This window comes from Eubalaena glacialis, chromosome 4 (genome assembly GCF_028564815.1).
Source record: "Eubalaena glacialis isolate mEubGla1 chromosome 4, mEubGla1.1.hap2.+ XY, whole genome shotgun sequence".
NCBI classification, from domain to species: domain Eukaryota; kingdom Metazoa; phylum Chordata; class Mammalia; order Artiodactyla; family Balaenidae; genus Eubalaena; species Eubalaena glacialis.
The window spans coordinates 127,474,917-127,493,893 of NC_083719.1; the positions used below are offsets into that span (position 1 = coordinate 127,474,917).

The following is an 18,977-nucleotide window of genomic DNA, read 5'->3' on the forward strand; positions in this document are numbered from 1 at the left end:
TCTCCATCCTTTTGTGTCCTCACTCGTTCCCTCAACCCTCCAACTCTACAGCCCAGCAGCACAGGCTTGGTTTTTTGTCTGGGTTTCCCAGCCTGTACCAGGGTGGTTTCTCCTGTCTATACTCATGCAGTGCCCTCTGCGTGGGATGCCATCCCTCTCCTCTGCACCTAGAAATTCCTACTCCATCTTTAAGCTTAAGCTTAGATATCTCCTTGGGGTCAGGGGCCCCTCCTTCTTTCTCCCACAGGCTGTATCTGTCCCGGACAATGCACAGAAGACATTGAGCCATAGTTGCTTGGTTACCGACTGTCTCCCTCCTCCCTGTGAGCTTTGAGGGCAGCTGCCATATCCTATTCATCTTTTTATCCCCCAATCCTAGCCTAGCGCTAACCCAAGGTATGGTGCTCAATAACTATTTGTTCAATGAATGAATGAACAATGACAAATAGTACTTGGTTTATGGGCTCTAAAACATCTGTGAAATGAATAAACGAGTGGGTAACTGCAAGTTCGGGTCTAGAGAGAGCTGGAGATTAGGATGTTCAGAGATGAGTAAAACCGGATCGCAGCTGTCAGACAGCTAAGTGGAAGACAAATCTCAAGGAACGAGTCCGAAGGATTTAAGGGGGAAGTCATTCGAATCGTGGCCGGCCCAGGGGGCGCGTCCGGGTCCGACCACGCCCTCCCAGCCAATGGGAGGGCTCGTTGTCCTCCTTGCCTCCGCCCCTTTCACCCACCGGGGCGGGGCCGGCCACTCCTGGAGATAAGACTGCATGTTCCGGCGTGCCGCGCGGCGGGTGGAGGAGGAGCCGGAAGTGGGGGTCGCGAGGTCTAAGGGCAAGAGGGAAGTGGCGGGCGGGGACTGAGGGGGGCGTGCAGGTAAACCGACAAGCCGGGGGTTGCGGGCATGGCCGAGGCCAGGAAGCGGCGGGAGCTGCTTCCCCTGATCTACCAGCATCTGCTGCAGGCGGGCTATGTGCGCGCGGCGCGGGAAGTGAAGGAGCAGAGCGGCCAGGTAAGCGTGCCCGGGCCGTGTGCGAGGGCCGCGTGCAAGATCTGAAGAGAGGAGGCCCGCGCCTCCTCGCCTGGCGGCCTGGAGGGCGCCCAGAGCCGGATTCCCGCGGTGCTCCGGGACGCGGCCTGGGGTGCCGAAGGAGACTCAGCCTCTGCTCCCCACCCCGGCGGCTCCCAGTTCTTATGGGCCTCAGTTTCCCTGTCTGTGCAGTGGGCGGGCCGGGACGTGAGATATGACGCTCAGGGCTTTATAATTCCCGCGCCCCTTACCTCCATCCCCTTCCTGGGAGCGGCAGTTTAAAGTTTCCGAAGTCTCGGGCCACGTGGCTCGGCGCGGCTCCCTGGGGCGAGAAGGTTGCTGCGAGTCTGAGAGGTGGATTGCGACCAGATCTGGTGGGGCGAAAGAGCGCCAAGAGAGGGGGTCTGAAGCCCCTTAATTGAGCTGGAGCTCAAGCCCTTAGCAGCCCTTCTGTACTGAGTCGGACAGCTTTGGGATTCGAACTCGTGGTGCAGTCATTTCTTACTTCATCCATTCTTTGAGCAGCTGTTAATCTGGCGGTCAGAGTACTAGTGACAGAATAGTGAGCACGGTCCCCCAGTTCACTGTTTAGAGTTTACAGTCTGAATCTGGTAGGGGAGATAGACATAAATCAAAGAACCATGAAAACACCTGTACACTTAACACTGCATTAAATGCCAAGAATGAGGGGCATAGGGTGTTAAGACAAGAATGGTAGTTTGCCCTCGTCAGGGATATCCAGGGTTGCTTTCCTGAGGAAGTGGATGTTGCTTTGAGATCTGAGAGCAGGGAGGTGGATATTCCAAGCAGAGGTGCAAATTGTTGCATATGTACTGCCCCAGAAAGTTGGCTGAAGTGTGGAGTACAAGGGTGATAGAGGTCCCTGGGGAGACAGAGGCAGGGAGTTGGCTTACTTTGGTTTTCATCTGAAGAGCAGTGGTAAGCCACTGGGAAGTTTTAAGCTGGTATGGTGACTACTGACTTGGTTAATCAGTACCCCTTGGCTGTGGTGGAGGCTGTGGTCATGATGCTTGCTCTTAGGACCTCCTGGAGAAACTAAAGGATGATGGGCCTTACGACATTACCTGTGCTTTTTCCAGTCTTCTTTGGACCTCGGTAGCCCTTCTTACTCCAGTTAACATGACTTAACAGCTACAGGGGGTGAAGGAGAATACCCATCTGCTTTGGGGCATTTACCTAAGCAAAAGTATCCTGCCCTCGTGGAGCATACATTACAGCAGGAGCCGACAGATGACTGATTTTTTTTTTTTTTTTTTGAAGTTAATGATACAGTGTGTGGGGTGATGGTAGGTGCTAGCTATAAAAATAAGGCAGGCGGGGGGGGGGGATAAGGAATGTCAGAGTTAAATTATCTATATAGGGTGGTCAGGAAACCCCAATGAGAAGGTGACATTCGGGCAAGGACCTGAAGGAAGTGAGGGCGTGAGCCGTATAGTTGGCAGGAGAGAGCATTCCAGACAGAAGGAATAGCAAGCCCCCATGCGGGCGGGGTGCCCTGACAGATTTGAGGGACAGTGAGGAGGCCAGTGTGCCAGGGGCCGAGGAGAGTGAAACTGACACTTTCAATTACTGTCAGTTACACTCTCAATGTTACTGGCTCCTGTGCTGGTCACTGACTAGATGGTCTCGATCAGGCCTGACAGCAACATCTTAGGTGGGTACTGCTGTTATCCCCACATTAGAAAGAAAGAACCAGAAGTTTGAAGAGGTGAAGAGAGTGGCCCATCCAGTTAACACAGGCGCTCTGCCTGAGTCCAGATGCACCCTCTTGACCACTCTGCCTAAATCCCCGGCACTGCCCTCGCCCCACATTACTCACTCAACCTCCTTGGGGCACTTGACACCCCAGGTTCTTGACATTTGCAGAGAGAATAGGCTTCTGATCTTGGCTCCAAAGGCCTCTGCTTCTACCAAAGGACTGGCACCATTTGGTTCCAGTCTCTTCCCAGCGGGTGAGCTGACAGTGCGGTCTGGTGTGGTTCGTACTGTCCTGGGGAGATTGACCAGCCTGGCTTTTGAAAGCCTTCTGAAAGGTCAGGGGTGGAAATAAGCCCTGTCTCGTGCCTCCTAAGCCTGGAGAGTGCCAGGGAGGCTGGGGGCTGGATAAATGCTAGCCTGGAACATTCCAACTCTAATCTTCAAAGATACTCCTCACCAACATGTTGTCTTAAAAGGTTTTAGCTGGAAATACTTGGCCCTGCTTGTCTCTGGAAGGTTTGGGTGGTACTGGAAGGGTCAAGCAGACATACTTCCCAGAGCAGAAAGACCCCCTTCTCAACCACCTCTCTGTAGATCATGACGTTGTGAGAGTGGGGCCCAAGGAGGACCCTTACTGTGCTTGGGGGATTGATTGCTGCTTTCTCTTTACTTCTCTGCAGAAAAGTTTCCTGACTCAGCCTGTAACCCTTCTGGACATCTATACACACTGGCAACAGTAAGTCTAATGGGACTGAGAGAGTACAGCAGGGACACTGCAAGCCCTCAGCTTGGGATCAGCTAGGATACTAATCTGGTGTAAGGTCTGTCCCCATAGCCCACCGTAGATACTATTATCACCTCCAGGAAGCCAGGTCACAGATACAGGTGTCTGGTAATGGAGAGGACACTGAGCTGTGATCAGTGCCTCTTAAGGACAAAAGCTTCTCAGCAGCTTTTATTATTCATTCAATCAGTAAACATTTATTGAGTAACTACTGAATGCCAGGCTCTGTTCTAAGTACAAAGATATTGTCATGAGTGAGACATACATGGTTCCTTCTTTCCTGGAGCTGACATTGGAGTCCAAGAAGGTAAGCACGCCTCAGAAAAAAACAAATGAGTGTCAAATTACAGTGGTAGTAAGGATTATGCAAAGAGGTGCCCAGTGCCAAAACTACCTAAACAGGTTAGCCTAGCCTCATTTGGGGGTTTAGGGGAGGCTTCCCTGAAGTGACCTTTGATTTGAGAGCTGCAGGGAGTGGGGGAGTGAACGAGGCAATAGGTGTGGAGGGGCCAGTAGAGTGTACCTGGCAGAGGGAACTACTGGTGTGAGGCCTGTAGCTGCGGGCACAGTGCAGACGAGGCTGGACCGTCGGCAGGGCCCACTCCATGCAAGGCCTGATCATCCATGGGGAGCAGTTGTGTCTTTGCCCCAAGAGCTGTGGGAGCCATGGAAGGGTGAAGCAGAGAGTGATGAGATCACTGCAGCATGGCGCGACCAGGTGAGGCTGTGGATATCATTATCCAGACAAGAGCTGATGGAGCTTGAGGCAGTAATAACATGGAGGGAGACAGTAGATTCCAGGAATGTGAGAGGATGAGATGAGGGTCTGTGGATGGTTTGGAGAGGCATCTAGTCCACTCCCAGGTGTCTGACTTGTACACCTGAATGGAAGGAACCCAATTTGGAGGGAAAGATTTCAAAGACATGTTGAATGTGAAATGCCTGTAAAACATGGGAAACAAGGAGGGGAATAATCTAAGGACATATCAGCAGAGGAATGGTTTGAAAATGAAGGAGGGATAATCGTTCCCTCCATGAACTGGCCTGACCACAGCCAACTATGGGAGTGAAGGACCTGCAGTCATGTCCCATGAGGAATGATAGTGAATACTGAACTGTCTGGGATGGGAAAGAGATGTCAGAGGGGCAGGCAAGGGACCTCTGTATGCACATCTTTGAAGATGAAGGGAGTGGGGTGTTCCCTGGGGCCCGAGAGACTGAAGTGGGACTCATATGTACCTGCTTTAGGAAGACAGGTTTCAGCTTCTGAATAAAAGCAGTGGGTCATCAGAGCTCTCCAGAAATGAGGTAGGCTACAGTGGAGTTGTGAGCTCCTTGTCATCAGAGGTGTGTAAACAAAGGCAGGCGTGGTGTGGAAGGGATCCAAGCTTCCAATAGAGAGCTAAGGTCTTCGAGAACCCTATCAAGCCTCAGTTCTTGGCTCTCCTCTGCTGCTGAAGTGAGCACAGGGCACACCCCGACTTCCTTTCCCACTTGCCCAGGTGTCTGTGTGTTTGCACAGCACTTCCTTCCCCAGAGAACTCCTTCAGTGAGCTGCACCGCACGCCCTTCCCTGCCAGCAGCCCCTTCTGTGGGTGAGGAGTACTGACTGGGATGAGGACCTCACACCCACCAGAACTAGCCTAACCTAGTGGTTCAAACCCAGCAACTAGCTGTATGACCTTGGACAAACTTGGCCTCCCCAAGTCTGTCTCCATCTGTAAAATGAAGATAATAATGGTAAATAAAGTGTTAAACCTAGCTATCGGAGGCATCCCCCTCCCACCCCCACTCACCTCCGTATTTACTGAGCACTTACTGTGAGCCAGAACTGTTCTTGATATAGCTGGGAACAAACCGGAGAAAAACCCCTGCCCTTGTGAAACTTACATTCTGTTGGGAGGAGAGAGGCAGAGTGAACTGGTACATGTAGTAAATGAGACCTGTTTTTGCAGAAGATTCCCAGCAAGTAGCCTTCCTGGGAACAAGGGACGCAAGCAACACATCCCAAACTGGCAGAGCAGCATCCGTCCCATCTGGAGAGCATGGGGCACAGACAGTGACTCCCTCGGGGCAGGAGGCTGGGGTCAGGGGAGATGATGTTCGAAAGTTCCAGCAACTCAGCCATCTGGGTGCTTATCCTCCCCAGTGCCTGAGACTTACTCTTTGACTCTGGGCAACTCACTTGGCCGTGAGACTCATGCTATGTGCTCAAGGTACTGAGGGAGCTGGAAAAGGCTCCTGCCAGCCCTCCTCTCCAGGGACCTGGCTGTGCAGTGGAGGCTTCAAGCAGGAAGTAGGTAGAATAACAGGAGAGAAGAACGTGCTCTGAAGAAAATGAAACAGGATGGCAGGGCAGAGAATGTCTTAGGGGAGGGGGGGTAATCAGGGAGGGCCTCTCTGAGGAGGCTGTATTTGAGTTGAGGCCTGAAGGACAATAGGGACCGACCTGGGCAGAATCTTCCAGGAAGAGGGGGCACTGCAGGTGCCACAAGTTCTGGAGGAAGGAGGAGCCTGGATGGTGCTGTGAAGTGTCTATAGTGCCGGCACTTAACGCTCAGTGACTCTTAGCAGCTGTTATATAATATTGTCCACCCTTCCTGAATATTTGAAGACTCATAGACAATTGTAAAAATACGATGAAATGAGTGAAAATGCAGAACACAAAATTGTATCTAACACTGTGCTTCATCACTGTTTAAACTCTCTTTATGCACGTTTCCTTTGGGGGCGGGGAGGATGTGGGGAGGTCTTCCTTTTCAACTCTCCTGGGGTTGTCCTTGTCACCCGGTTGAACTAGCCAGTCACCCTTGTCCTGCAGAACCTCGGAGATTGGCCAGAAGCGGAAGGCAGAGGAAGATGCAGCCCTGCAGGCCAAGAAGACCCGCGTGTCAGACCCCATTAGCAGCTCAGAGAGCTCAGAAGAGGAGGAGGAGGAGCAGGAGGCAGAAGCGGAAACCACCAAAGCCAGTAAGAGCCCTGTGTGCTGGGGGGCTCAGCTCAGCGCCCTGCACCTTTCGGGAACAGGCTGTTGTATACTGGATTGTTCCAGGGGAGAGTCCACCTCCAGCTTCTCCTTCAGTGAGTCCTCAGAGGACCAGCCCTTTTAGAGGGAAGGTTCGAAGGGTCCCACATACCTATTTCAGTCTTGATTTGAGCCCTTCCTCTGGGCCAGACATCGTGTCCCAGGTGCTAGGAATCCAATGGTGAACAAAAACATGTATGGGCCCTTACAGTCTAATTTGGGGTACGTAGAGTCAGCCTCTCCAGTGGGGCCCAGGAGCTGCATTTTTACAAGCCCTCCAGGTGATTCTGATAAAGATAGAAAGAAGCCCACATTTTCAGAAGAACTGCTAGAGAGATTTCAGAGAGGGCAGCTGGCGGGCACCTCTTATGTGTGCTTATGGGCTGCTTCAGGAGTTGCCGATCTTCCTGTTATTTTGGAAGTGTGCAGGTTAGCACTGGCAAGCCGTCCCGGGCACTCTGGTTTCAGGGTGTTGGCAGGGGTGACCCAGGGAGGCCTTCACAGCCCCTTCCCCCCATGTTCTCAGGGCAGTTTGTGCTTTAACCAACAGTGGTCATAGCTCCACAGAGGAATTATTTTTCTTCTTTGCATTATTGGTTTTTACTTACATAGAAGATAATTTCTTAATTTTTAAATATGTTTTCTGATTGTAAAAGAAATACAGGCTTCGTTATGGAGTATTCATTATAGAATATGTGAAAATTACTTTTCAGAAAGGTAGGGGAAAATTACCCACATTCTTGCCACATATAATTTGGCAAATTATTCTTCCATTTATTTTTCCTGAACATGTTTTTTCAAATACTTGAGATCATACTGAATATGCATTTTATACCTTGCTTACTCTTTTAAAATTATAATGCAAAACAGGTTCACTGTGAACTGTACAAAAGCATACAGAAGAAAAGTGGGAGGTTTCCTGTTCCCTTCGCCTGCTCCCCTTCCACTCCCTAAATGTATCTCCTGGAGGGTAGCCTTACAATGCTCTCCTCTGTATCTGAAATCATGCAGATAGACATCCATACTTGCCTACGTCCATACCTACACACTATTTAAAACAAAAATTGTAAAATTTCCTACTGACGGGCTACTTGATATTAATAAATTTTTAAAGCTGTAATAATGGAATTATAACTATACTTTTTAAGAGTCCTCATTGAGAGAAACATGCTGAAATATCTGTGGGCAACATGATACGATGTCTGGTATTTTCTTCAGAATAATACTCAGCAGGGAAGGGCGAATGGGGGGACAGTTGAAATAAGATTGTCCACAAGTTGATAATGGTTGGGGCAGGGTGGTTTTATACACTTTCTCTCTACTTAGGAACGGGCTTAAAATTTTCCGTAATTAAAAATAGAGAGAGATGGAATTAAATGTCAGGAAAAGAATTAGATCATATCATTCATATCAACAACATCCTGTTTATTTCACAGCATACATTAGAAATCTTTCCCTAATCTGAGCTCTAAGGAGACGATACCCCGGTGTAAAAGCAACAAGAATCTGGAAATCTCGACATCTAACAGGGTCCCGGTCTCATGGTTCAGCTACTTCTCCACTGAGAAACCGCTTAATTCGAGCAGCTTTCTCTGTGGACCTGGGGCTGCCTGACCTTCCCCTGTCTTGCTGAGTGACGTTAGGGCTGCATTGTGGCAGGTAGCCTGTGGGAATGGCACCCCTGGAGTTACACGGGGCCTCCGGGGTAGTATGCGGCAGGACTAGGAGCCAATCCCTTTTCCTCTGGGGGCTTCAGCATCTCGTGCCACCAGGGAATTTGGACCCCATCGGGGATGCAGACACATGGCTTTCATGTCGTCACTCTCCTCTCTTGCTCCTGGGGGATGTGGCTGATGCACCACCGAGCTCTTTCCCAGTCCAGGCTCAGCCTCAGATCTCATGCCAGCCCCAGGCAGCCATACCAGTTGAATTATTAGGTGACCTGAGCCTGTTTGCCGCTCACCCATGAGAAAATGCTCATCTGGCTCACCCAACCAGTGTTTGTGTCTTGCAGTCCCGGCACTAGCATCTACCAACTCCTCAGCCACGGGGAAGGTTTTGCCTTCAAGTGTGAAAGAAAAAGCCAAGGTGAGTGAGACCACCTTCCAAGCTGTCGCCCGTGGGAGTTGAAGTGCCCTGTAGGACACAGTCCCCTGTGTCAGAGAAGGATAGGGTTGTGGGTAATTGCCCAACTTGGATTCAGATCTCAGCCTCAGTCGCAGTGTGATTGTGGTCTGTCCCTTCACCTCTGTAGGCCTCAGTTTTTTTTTTCTGTAAGATGGGGATAATGCCTACCGCCATGGGCCACTGGGCACATTACACACCTGGAAGAGACAGTTCCTTTCCTCCTCCGGCCCCGCATTCACCTGTTCACTCAGCAAATCGTTACCAATACAGTTATGTTCCAGGCACTGCACAAGGCAGTGGAGACACCAGAGCAAATAAGACACTTGTGGCTTTGAAAGCTTGAGAAGCATTTTTTTTTGTTTCTTTTTTTTTGGTTTTTTTTTGGCCATGCCGGGCGGCTTGTGGGCTCTTAGTCCCCCGACCAGGGGTGGAACCCGTGCCCCCTGCAGTGGAAGTGTAGAGTCCTAACCACAGGACCACCAGGGAAGTCCCTCAAGAATCACTTTCTAGGCTGGAAACTACTTGGAAAGTAGAATATCCTTTTTTGGTCATCCACAAAGCAGTGTCACAGACATGTAAAGGATTATGTCCCTGATATTGCCTGTAGCATTAGCAAAAAATATGTAGACAGAATTATGAGGCCGTGGTAATGTCCACAGCAAAATGCTACTTACCACTGAGCAAAACTGCTGTGTCCCAAGAACTGTAATTCGGTTCTCTCCACGCCTCTGCGAGGGGAGGTACCATTTTTAGCCCCACTTTGAAGATGAAGAAACTGAGGCTTAGGGAGGTAGTGTGCCCAAGCTCACAGGGCTAGGAAGTGGTGGAGCTGGGATCAGATGTGGTCTGTGCCCTCATTTGCCAGGCCATACCCACTGTCTGTCACTCCTGTTCTGTGTAGGCAAAGGCCAAGAAAGCCAGCAAGACGGTGAACTCCACAGCACACCCTGCCTCCGGGAAGGCAGTGGCCCACCTCCTCACCAGGAAGTCACCCCAGAAGGCGGCAGGGCCCTCGGCAAATACCATCCTGGTCTCAGAAACTGAGGAGGAGGGCAGTGTCTCGGCCCTCAGAACCACTGCCAAGCCTGGTGAGCGGTCCTGCCCTCTAGGACCGGGCCCCCCCGAGTGCGGGCTGAGGAAGCAGACCTGGGCGCTGCTTTGTCAGGCCCTGGGACCTTCTGGAATTCAGGGGGGTGTCTCTATGACAGCGAGAACCCCCACCTCAGGCCATTTTCCCCTCCTCTGGGTGAGGAAGAGTCAGCTGCAGGGACACCTCAGGCTTTACTGAGGGCGTGTGAGCAGCCGGGGTGGGGTTGGAGCCCTTTCTGGTTTATTGCTCTCAGGTGGGTGCGGGGCCCGCCGCAGAGGCTCAGAGGCTAAGCTGAGAGGCCTGGGCTTGCCTCCGTCTCCCATGTAAAATAGGCATCTGCCCTGCCTGCTGCTGTGTGCTGGTGGAAGGAGATCTTCTGAGCCGTCAGCTCCTGGCGCTCGTGTGTTAGGACCTAACATCATAGGCCTTACCGGGGCCTCAGAGCCGCGCAGGAGCACAGGGGGAGTGACATGCCCCTGGGCTGTGCGCCTTCCAGAGAGCGCGGAGCTGCGGCGGGAGGAGGAGCGCTCGCACCTGGCCCTGAGTAGCTGGCGTGGAGGGTGCCGGCGTGGAGGGTGCCGGCGAGGGGCAGGCGGGTCTGGAAAGGCCCTCAGTCCCTCCTTGTTTATTCCTCAGGAATGGCGGCCGCCAGCCAGGCCACCAGCTCCAGCGAGGACACCTCCAGCTCGAGCGATGAGACGGACGTGGAGGTAATTGCCGCCCATCCTCAGGAGCTGCCCTCTGCAAACCTCTAACCCTCCTGGGGGCCTGGCCGGGGCCTCACCTACCAGGGGCACCAGATGAGTTCAGCAAGGGTGTCAGGGTGACCGGGAGCTGGGAAGGCTGAGACCTGCGGAGGCGGGGAGCCAGGCGCTGCTCACTGCACTCTAGGCAGGCGAAGGTGTGGGGCTGGGGGGAAGAGACGCCATCCTGCCTGTGAGGTGGGGGGAAGCCTTCCTGGAAGAGGTGGCCCTGGACCACGGCCTTGACGCACAGGAATCTTCACGGGGAGGGAGGTGGGGGGAGGGGTATTCGAGCGGGAAGAGCTGCACGAGCAAAGGCCACGGGGCAGGAGCGTGGCTGTCCGGGTGACTGGGGTGTGGGGTGAGGCTGCTGAGGAGGCTCTGGGCCTGCTGGTGAATGCCAGGCCTCAGCACCGGCCAGGGGCAGGCAGGTCTTTTAGTCTGTGGCCGTGTCTATTCTGTGAACGGTGACCTGGGAGGAGTCCCCGCAGGTTATTCCTTATTGTGCACCTTCCAAGCGCCAGGCCTTGGGGAAACAGTGGTAAGCAGGACGGGTGGCGTTCCTGCTGCCGTGGGGAAGTGGAGGGGTCCCTCAGAAATTTAACTGCCATGGTGATGGTTACTATGAAAGGGAAACGTGGAGAGCTCTGAGGCGCAGTAACAGGAATGTGATGCAGACAGAGGGACAGCATGGGCAGAGGCAGACACAAAACGAGTTTGGTGCTTTTAAGCAACGGTGATCTGCAATTTCATGAATGAGGCGGAAAGTGATACAAGGTGAGGTCAGAAGTAGGCAGGGGCCAGATCCATGCCTGACCAAGAGGACTGCTGAGAGGAATTTGGGTTTTATTCTGGAGGCTGTGAGAAGCCACTGCAGGGCTACAGGCACAGCGGTAAGATGGCCTGACTTACGGTTCGGGAAGATCGCTGGTTGTGGCCTGGATCGGAGGACAGTGCTGAATAAATGTAATGAGGTGGTTGAGGGGCTGTTGGAGAAGTGCTGGCAGGAGATGCTGGTGCCTGGCGCCAGGACACCCAGGGGAAAGGTGTTGCAGAGGGAGAAAAGTAGTGTGCAGGGATGGATTGGCCTGGCACCCACAGTGCTTCCTACCTTGCCTTCCTGCCTTAGCCAGTCACCCACGAAGGTGGAGACCTTGCTCCCAGCTACCCCGGGCCTAGCTGTGGGCCGCTCCCCACCTTCCGTCCCACCGCTGGGCCCTAGTTACAGCCAGCCATAAGGACGCCCTGGGCTCCCATCCCCCAGGCCCTGCCAAGGGAATGAGCGACACTCCTGGCCCTGGGAAACCAGCAGCCAAACACATAGCTTCAGTGGGCCAGAGCCCAGAGAGGGAAGGAATGTACCCCAGGAATCTCAGCAAGCCAGTGCCAAGACTGGAGTTCAGATCCTAGCCTCCTGGCCCTTGGGGTGGCCACCATGACGAGATACTGTAGCTGGAGGGACAGACAATCATGAGCTGTCCTGGTTGAGAGTGGCTGCCCCTCTGCTGGGCCCTGTGTGCCAGGTGGGAGAGGAGCATCGTGGTTGAGAGCTCTGCCCCCAGAGCCATGTAGACATGGGTTCAAGTCACAGCTCTGCCCCTCAGTATTGGTGTTGAGTGGTTTAACCTCTCTGAGCCTTTTGTCCTGTACTGGAAAATAGATGTAAAGATAGTATCTGTCTTAGGGAGTTGTTTGAGAACCAGATGACATTAGGAAAGAGCTTTACAAACTATGAAGCATCTTATACTCCTCACGGGTGGAGAGGATTATTCTCTGATTCCATCCTCTCGTTCCAGGTGAAACCTGCAGTAAAACCACCACAGGTCAAAGCCTCAGCAGCTGTGGCCAAGGAGTCTCCAAGGAGAAGGGCAGCCCCGACCCCAGGGAAGGCAGGATGTGTGACACCCCAAGTCAGAGGGGGTGCCATGACCCCAGCCAGCAGGGCCAAGAAGCCAGAAGAGGTCTCAGAGAGCAGCGAGGAGTCCGAGAGTGAGGAGGGGGCCCCTGCGGGGACACCCAGCCAGGTGAGGCCCAAGGGAGGCCTGCTCCTCGGGGTTCCCTGGTTCCCTGGCCCCGAGACTGGTGGAGTAACTGTGTAATGAGCACCTTCCCTGCCAGAGGAGACTCGCCGTGGAGTTTGGGGAGAGGGAGGCGGGGCTGTGGGAGTTGAAGGGCAAGGGCACCTGGTTTTGCTCCAGCCGCTTCTGGAAATGGCCCTTCCTGTCCAAGCAGTGGCCTGGAATGGCTGCTTCCCAAAGGGCAGGTGCTGCACCCCACCCAGTCAGTAACCACTCCCTTCACCCCAGTTTCCCTGTCTAGTAAATGGGCTGCTGTCCTTGTCCCAGCTAGTCCTGCTGTGAAGGGGCTTGAGAAGTTTTAATTACCTGGTCCTCTGGCTTCTCAGGCCAAATCATGGCTTGTTAGCAGACAGGAATCCGCTTCCATTCCATCTGCTGGGACCCCCTTCTCCTCGCTTGGGTAGTCAGAGCTGCAGCTGGGCATGTCCTAAGGGAAAGCCAGAGAGGCTGGGAAGCTGTTGGAATCAGAGAGCAGGGAGGACTAGGGGTCAGACAGGTGGTAAAAGGCCCCTGGGAGCCCTGAGCCTGCCCACCCTGGGGCAGGGCTATCATGGAGAACTGCTGTAAGGAACTGGCATCTGTCTGGGACCCAGGGGATGAGGCGGTAGTGGTAGTGGTAGTGAAATGGGCAGGGGGTGTGAAGGCCCCGGGAATGAGGAGGTATGGCCATACTGGCTGGTCGGCCATACCGGCTGGAGCACCAGTCAAGGTGAGGAGTGTGGAGAGAAGCAGGGGGTCTTGTGAGCCTCACTAAGGCCTCGAGCTTTATTCTTAAGGTGTCACGAGGGGATTTTCAGAAGGAGGGAAGCAAACTGCACTTTTTCTTTTACTAGGTGAAGACCTCCGAGAAAACTGTCCAGGTCAGAGCTGCCTCGGGTCCTGCCAAGGGGACCCCTGGGAAAGGGGCCACCCCAGCACCCCCTGGGAAGGCAGGGAGGCCAGAGGAGGACTCGGAGAGCAGCAGCGAGGAGTCGGACAGCGAGGAGGAGGCGCCAGCTGCCCAGACTCTGCTGCAGGTGAGGCCTGGGGAGGGAGAGTCCCACAGCCAGCGCCCCATCCCAGGAGGCCTTCTGAGGGCTTGTTCTCCCGCTCCGCATGCGCCCCAGCCATGCTCAGAGCCCTGCGCCTTCTCACCGTGTGGTGTGGTGTCTGCGGTGTCCTTAACCCTGTCCGCTCTCCTGTGTTTCCTCATGCCCACCGTCTGGGCTCCCTCCTCTGATACTGTTTCACTCGCTCCAGGCAAAGCCCTCAGGGAAGATCCCCCAGGTCAGAGCCACCTCAGCAGCACCTGCCCAGGTGCTCTCCCCTGGGAAAGGGGCCCCTCCAGCAGCCCCTGGCAAGGCAGAGCCTGCAGCCATTCAGGCCCAGACCAGGGGGCAGGAGGAGGACTCAGAGAGCAGCAGCGAGGAGTCAGACAGCGAGGGGGAGGCGTCCACAGCCGTGCCCCAAACCGCGAGCCTGGCTCAGGTGAGGCTGGAGGGATGCCCGGCCCGGCCCTGTGCATCGCCTGCAGATACCCTGTGGGCCTCTCCTCCTCTGCACCCGGAACCGCTGCCCTCCATCCGCCCTCCTCACCTCCTGTCTTACCTCACACATTCCCCCCAAGCCCCCTATCCTGACCCTGTCCTTCGTCACTCCCAGGCAAAGCCCTCGGGAAAAAACTCCCAGGTCAGAGCTGCCTCAGCCACAAGCACGGGGCCCTCAGCGAAGAGTGCTGTCCCAGCGCTCCCTCGGAAGGCAAGGGCTGTAGCCGCCCAGGTGGCAAAGTGGGATGCGGACTCGGAGAGCAGCAACGAGGAGGAGTCGGACAGCGAGGGGGAGGCGCTGAGGGCAGCGGCCTTGGCCCAGGTGAGGCCCCTGCTTGTCAGTCTCTTGTCTCCGGCTCAGTGCTGGAAGCCCCTCCCCCTCTGCTCACCGTGCCTGTTGACCCTCTCCGTCTCTGTGTCTCTGCACAAAGCCACACTTTGGGTGCTCTCCCCTGAGCCTGTGTGTCTCGCTGCAGGCAAAGTCCTCGGGAAAAGTCCTGCAGGTCAGACCTGCCTCAGGTCCCACCCAGGGCCCCCCTCAGAAGGCCGGGCCTGCAGCCGCCCAGGTCAAGACTGAAAGGTCCAAGGAAGACTCGGAGAGCAGTGAGGAGGAGTCAGACAGTGAGGACGAGGCCCCCGCAGCCAAGACTCCAGCCCAGGTAGCTGCCCCCGCCGGTCAGCCCCACAGGGAGCTGTGGGGGAGGATGGCAGTGGGGCTCCAGCCCTGAGCGGATGGGGGCTCTGAGTCCAAGATCCTTCTGTAGCTTCTGACTTCTGTGTCCCCTCAGGCAAAATCAGCTGTGAAAACTTCTCAGACCAAGGTCTCCCCAAGGAAGGGCACCCCTATTACACCCGCATCTGCCAAGGCCCCACCAGTGCAAGTAAGCGCACCAGCCCCCTGGAAAGCAGGAACGGTGACTTCGCCAACCCGCACATCATCCCCAGCGGTGGTCAGGGGCACCCAGAGGCCAGAGGAGGACTCTTCAAGCAGCGAGGAGCCGGAGAGCGAGGAGGAGACAGCTCCCGCCGCCTCAGTGGGACAGGTGAGGCGAAGTTTGTTTGGCTGGGGCAGGGCCAGCCCCCACATGGTCCTTTGGCTCCTGTGACATGCCTCTTTTCCACATCATTCCAGGTGAAGTCTGTAGGGAAAAGCCTCCCAGTGAAAGCTGCCTCGGCACCCACCAAGGGGCCCTCAGGGGCACGGACCACCCCGGGGCTCGCTGGGAAGGCAGGGCCTGCAGTGACCCAGGTCAAAGCTGAGGTGCAGGAAGACTCCGAGAGCAGTGAGGAAGAGTCGGACAATGAGGAGGCGGCCTCAACTGCAGCACAGGTGAGACCTGGGAGGAGCCAACCTGCCCCACCCACACCGTTGCCTGGGGTGGGGCTGAGGATGGGCTTACCTAGGCTGCTCTTGCCCCAGGTATGCAGAAGCCTGAGCAGCAGCCTCAGCTCAGCCTCATTCCACACTTTCCACTCGTCTCCTCTGCCCATCAGAGCTCCAGGGTCGAGCTCCAGGGTCTCCTTCATCACCTTTTGAGCTCCCACTGAGATTTCTTTTTACACAAGCTCTGTTAAGTACCCCATCTGCCAGGTGCCAACTTGTCTGGGGCTCCTTTGGCCCTGGCCCTTGGAGTTCCCAGCCTAGATGGGGGGGCGTGGACATGTACAGATTATTTCAGCATGGTATGATAGTAGGGTTGAGATGGAGGGTGTGTGCCTAGGCTAGCAGGGCGTGGCAGGTGATGGTGTCTAGAGGTTTCTCAGGAGAGAAGACCTCTTGTAAGAAGTGGCATTTAAACTGTGGGCTGAAAGAGTTGGCCAGGTGATGTGGAGTGTTCCGGGCAGAGAAACCAGCCTGCGCAAAAGCCAGGGGGTGGGAGAGTGCCTGGCTTTGTGAGTTTCCCCAAGCAGAACATTCTGGTGGGATCACTAGGGGAGACCATGTGAATGGCGAATGGTGGGAGGTTTGGAGCCAGGCTGCCTGGGTTCAAGTCCTAGCTCCATGTCCTAGCAAATGAAGTAATTCATTAGGGCCTCTGTTTATTCTTCTGTAAATTGGAAATCAACCTGCACAGAGTTGAGAATTTGATGAGCTCTCAGCTGCCACACCCAGCAAAGGGCCTGCACACAGCAAGTTCTCATCCGTCTCCCTGAGGGAGCAGAATCTAGAGTTGCCTTCCAGCCTGGGAGAGCGGAGAGAGGTGAAGATATCTCACTCCCTGCATTCACCCACCCATCATTTATTATTTTTAATTGTCGCTCTTTTTTTCACTAACCACTCAAATTAGTCATTTCTTGTTTCCCTGTACCAAAGCACACATTTTTATGGATTTTTTTTTTTTTTTTTTTGGTCCTGATCTCACTATTATCTTGTGGGACCCAAGGTCCTATCATTCCTTTACTGAGATTTTAAACTATTCTTGGCCTTCACAGAGTCTCAGGTCAACAGTCTCCTATCCTGTTTTTCCAAGCTACAGACATATTCCAGACCAATGCCTTAAAAGTTTCAGTGTGCCAATCACTTAAATATCTGTCTTCCCATTTGAGCCTCCCACCTGTACTATGAGACGGTGTTCATTTACTTTGGTTTCTGGAAGAGGAAATTGGAGCGTAGAGGAGTTGTTTGGTGACTTGCTCCAGCCCCACCAGCGCCTGCCTCCAAAGCCTTTGCCTTTCCCGCTTCCTTCTGCTATATCTTGGCCAAAACTTTTCCAGCCACAGAAATGGTCATACTTTGGGGCCTTATTTTCTCTCAGGTTGAAAAATAGAGCAGCCAGTCCCTCTCTATAGGGGCGTAGCCTTACAGCCTGATGCTCTGTCAGAAGCTACTGCCTTTCCTAGCTTCAAGAGGTCTGAAGAGCTTCTGCTAAAACAAGCAGGGCTGATAGGAGTCTTGTTGGCCACCTTCTTTTGCTCGCCTTCATCTGAAGGATGAGGATAATAACTGCCTCTGTTGTGGTGTTATGATGAGGATTGAAATAATACTTGTATGGCCTCACCCACAAAATGCTGTTCTATTCTGCTTAGCATTGCTGGGGTCAGAAATGAGTCACAATCTCTGATCTGCTCAGAGACACCCAGCCAGCTCAAAGTAAACCATCCATTGAGGGAATTGAGGTTCAAAACAAATTAACAGGGCTTCCCTGGTGGCGCAGTGGTTAAGAAACTGCCTGCTGACGCAGGGGACACAGGTTCGAGCCCTGGTCCGGGAAGATCCCACATGCCACAGAGCAACTAAGCCCGTGCGCCACAACTACTGAGCTTGCACTCTAGAGCCTGCGAGCCACAACTACTGAGCCTGCGTGCCACAGCTACTGAAGCCTGTGCACCTAGAGCCCGTGCTCCAGAACAAGAGAAGCCACCGCAGTGAGAAGCCCGCGCACCACAACAAAGAGTAGCCCCTGCCCGCCTCAACTAGAGAAAGCCCGCACGCGGCAACGAAAACCCAATGCAGCCAAAAAATAATAATTAATTAAAAAAAAAAAATTAACAAAGTCAGAGAATCCGTTCTGGAAAACCAAATGTGCCAGAGACTCAGGAAGGAGATGATTCATGACTTAAATATCATAGAAAGACAGCCCTTGTGTGAGAAAGGCAGGAGAGAGATGTTCAGTCAGTGTTTGATGAATGACCAGATAAGTGGTGTGGTGCCTTCTGGGCCTGACCTTGTGATGTATGTTGATCTCATGTCCTGTGACATTGTTACACATGCTTACCAGTTCTAGTGGCTTTTGTAGATTCCTTAGGATTTTCTGTATACGGATCATGTCTGCAAATTAAGGGCAGTTATACTTTTTTCTTTCTAATCCAGATGGCTTTTCTCTTTCTTGCCTTATTGCACTGGCTAGAACCTCCAGTAAAATGTTGAATAGTAGTGATGAGAGCAGACATCCTTGCCTTGTTTTTAATCTTACTGATAAAGCATTGTCTTTCACTCTTAAGTGTGATGTTAGCTGTAGGTTTTTCATAGATGCCCTTGATCCGGTTGAGGAAGTTTCCTTCTATTTCTAATTTGTTGAGAGTTCTTATCATGAATTGGAGTTAGGTTTTTATCAAATGCCTTTTCTCTATTGAAGTGATTTTTTTTCCTTTGTTCTGTTAATATGTGTTACATTAGTTGATTTTCAGGTATTAAATCAATGTTTCATTCTTGGGATAAATCCATCTTGGTCATAGTGTATATTCCTTTTTATTTGTTGCTGGATTTGGTTTGCAAATCACTTGTTAAGGATTTTTGTGTCTGTGTTCATAAAGAATATTGGTCTGTAGATATCGTGTGATATCTTTGCCTGGCTTTGGTATTGGGCGATACTACCTCATAAAATTAGTTGGGTAGTATTTTCTGCTCTGTTTTCTAAGAGTTTGTGTTGGATTGGTATTATTTCTTTCTTAATAGAATTCATCAGTCAAGCCAACTGGGCCTGGGCTTTTTGTGTGTGTGTGGGGGGGGATTTTTAGTTACTAAGTCAATTTCTCTAATTGATATTGGTATATTCAGATTTTATTATTCTTGAATCAGTTTATATTTTGTACCTGTTAATAATTCTGTGCACAGTTAATAATTTGTGCCTTTCTAGAAACTTGTCCGTTTTCATCTCAGTTGTTTAATTGGTTAACATAAATTTGTTCATAATATTCCCCTATAATCCTTTTAATATCTATAGGGTCTGTAGTGATGTCTTGCTTTCTTTCCTAATTTTTGGTAATTTGTGTCTTCTGTCCTATTCTTGGTAAGTTTAGCTAAAGACTTATCAATTTCATTCTTTTCAAAGAAACAACTTCTGGCTTCATTGATTTTTCTGTATCGTTTTCCTGTTTTCTGTTTCATTAATTTCCACTGTGATCTTTATTA

General features: G+C 52.7%; 1 protein-coding gene across 4 annotated transcripts in view; it reads left to right on the plus strand.

Annotated features, from left to right (window-relative positions):
* The first annotated feature begins 880 nt into the window (after window positions 1–880).
* TCOF1 (treacle ribosome biogenesis factor 1) overlaps window positions 881–18,977 on the plus strand; it is a 38,746-nt gene continuing 20,649 nt past the window's right edge. For all 4 annotated transcript variants that reach the window (XM_061189851.1, XM_061189852.1, XM_061189853.1 and 1 more), the window contains exons 1-13: window positions 881–1,015; window positions 3,433–3,488; window positions 6,358–6,506; window positions 8,576–8,649; window positions 9,590–9,776; window positions 10,415–10,488; window positions 12,318–12,545; window positions 13,433–13,615; window positions 13,839–14,066; window positions 14,241–14,447; window positions 14,602–14,784; window positions 14,914–15,168; window positions 15,258–15,455. In XM_061189851.1, the coding sequence (XP_061045834.1) occupies window positions 908–1,015; window positions 3,433–3,488; window positions 6,358–6,506; window positions 8,576–8,649; window positions 9,590–9,776; window positions 10,415–10,488; window positions 12,318–12,545; window positions 13,433–13,615; window positions 13,839–14,066; window positions 14,241–14,447; window positions 14,602–14,784; window positions 14,914–15,168; window positions 15,258–15,455 (2,130 nt within the window). In that variant the 5' untranslated portion in view covers window positions 881–907. The remainder of the gene's footprint in view (window positions 1,016–3,432; window positions 3,489–6,357; window positions 6,507–8,575; window positions 8,650–9,589; window positions 9,777–10,414; window positions 10,489–12,317; window positions 12,546–13,432; window positions 13,616–13,838; window positions 14,067–14,240; window positions 14,448–14,601; window positions 14,785–14,913; window positions 15,169–15,257; window positions 15,456–18,977) is intronic.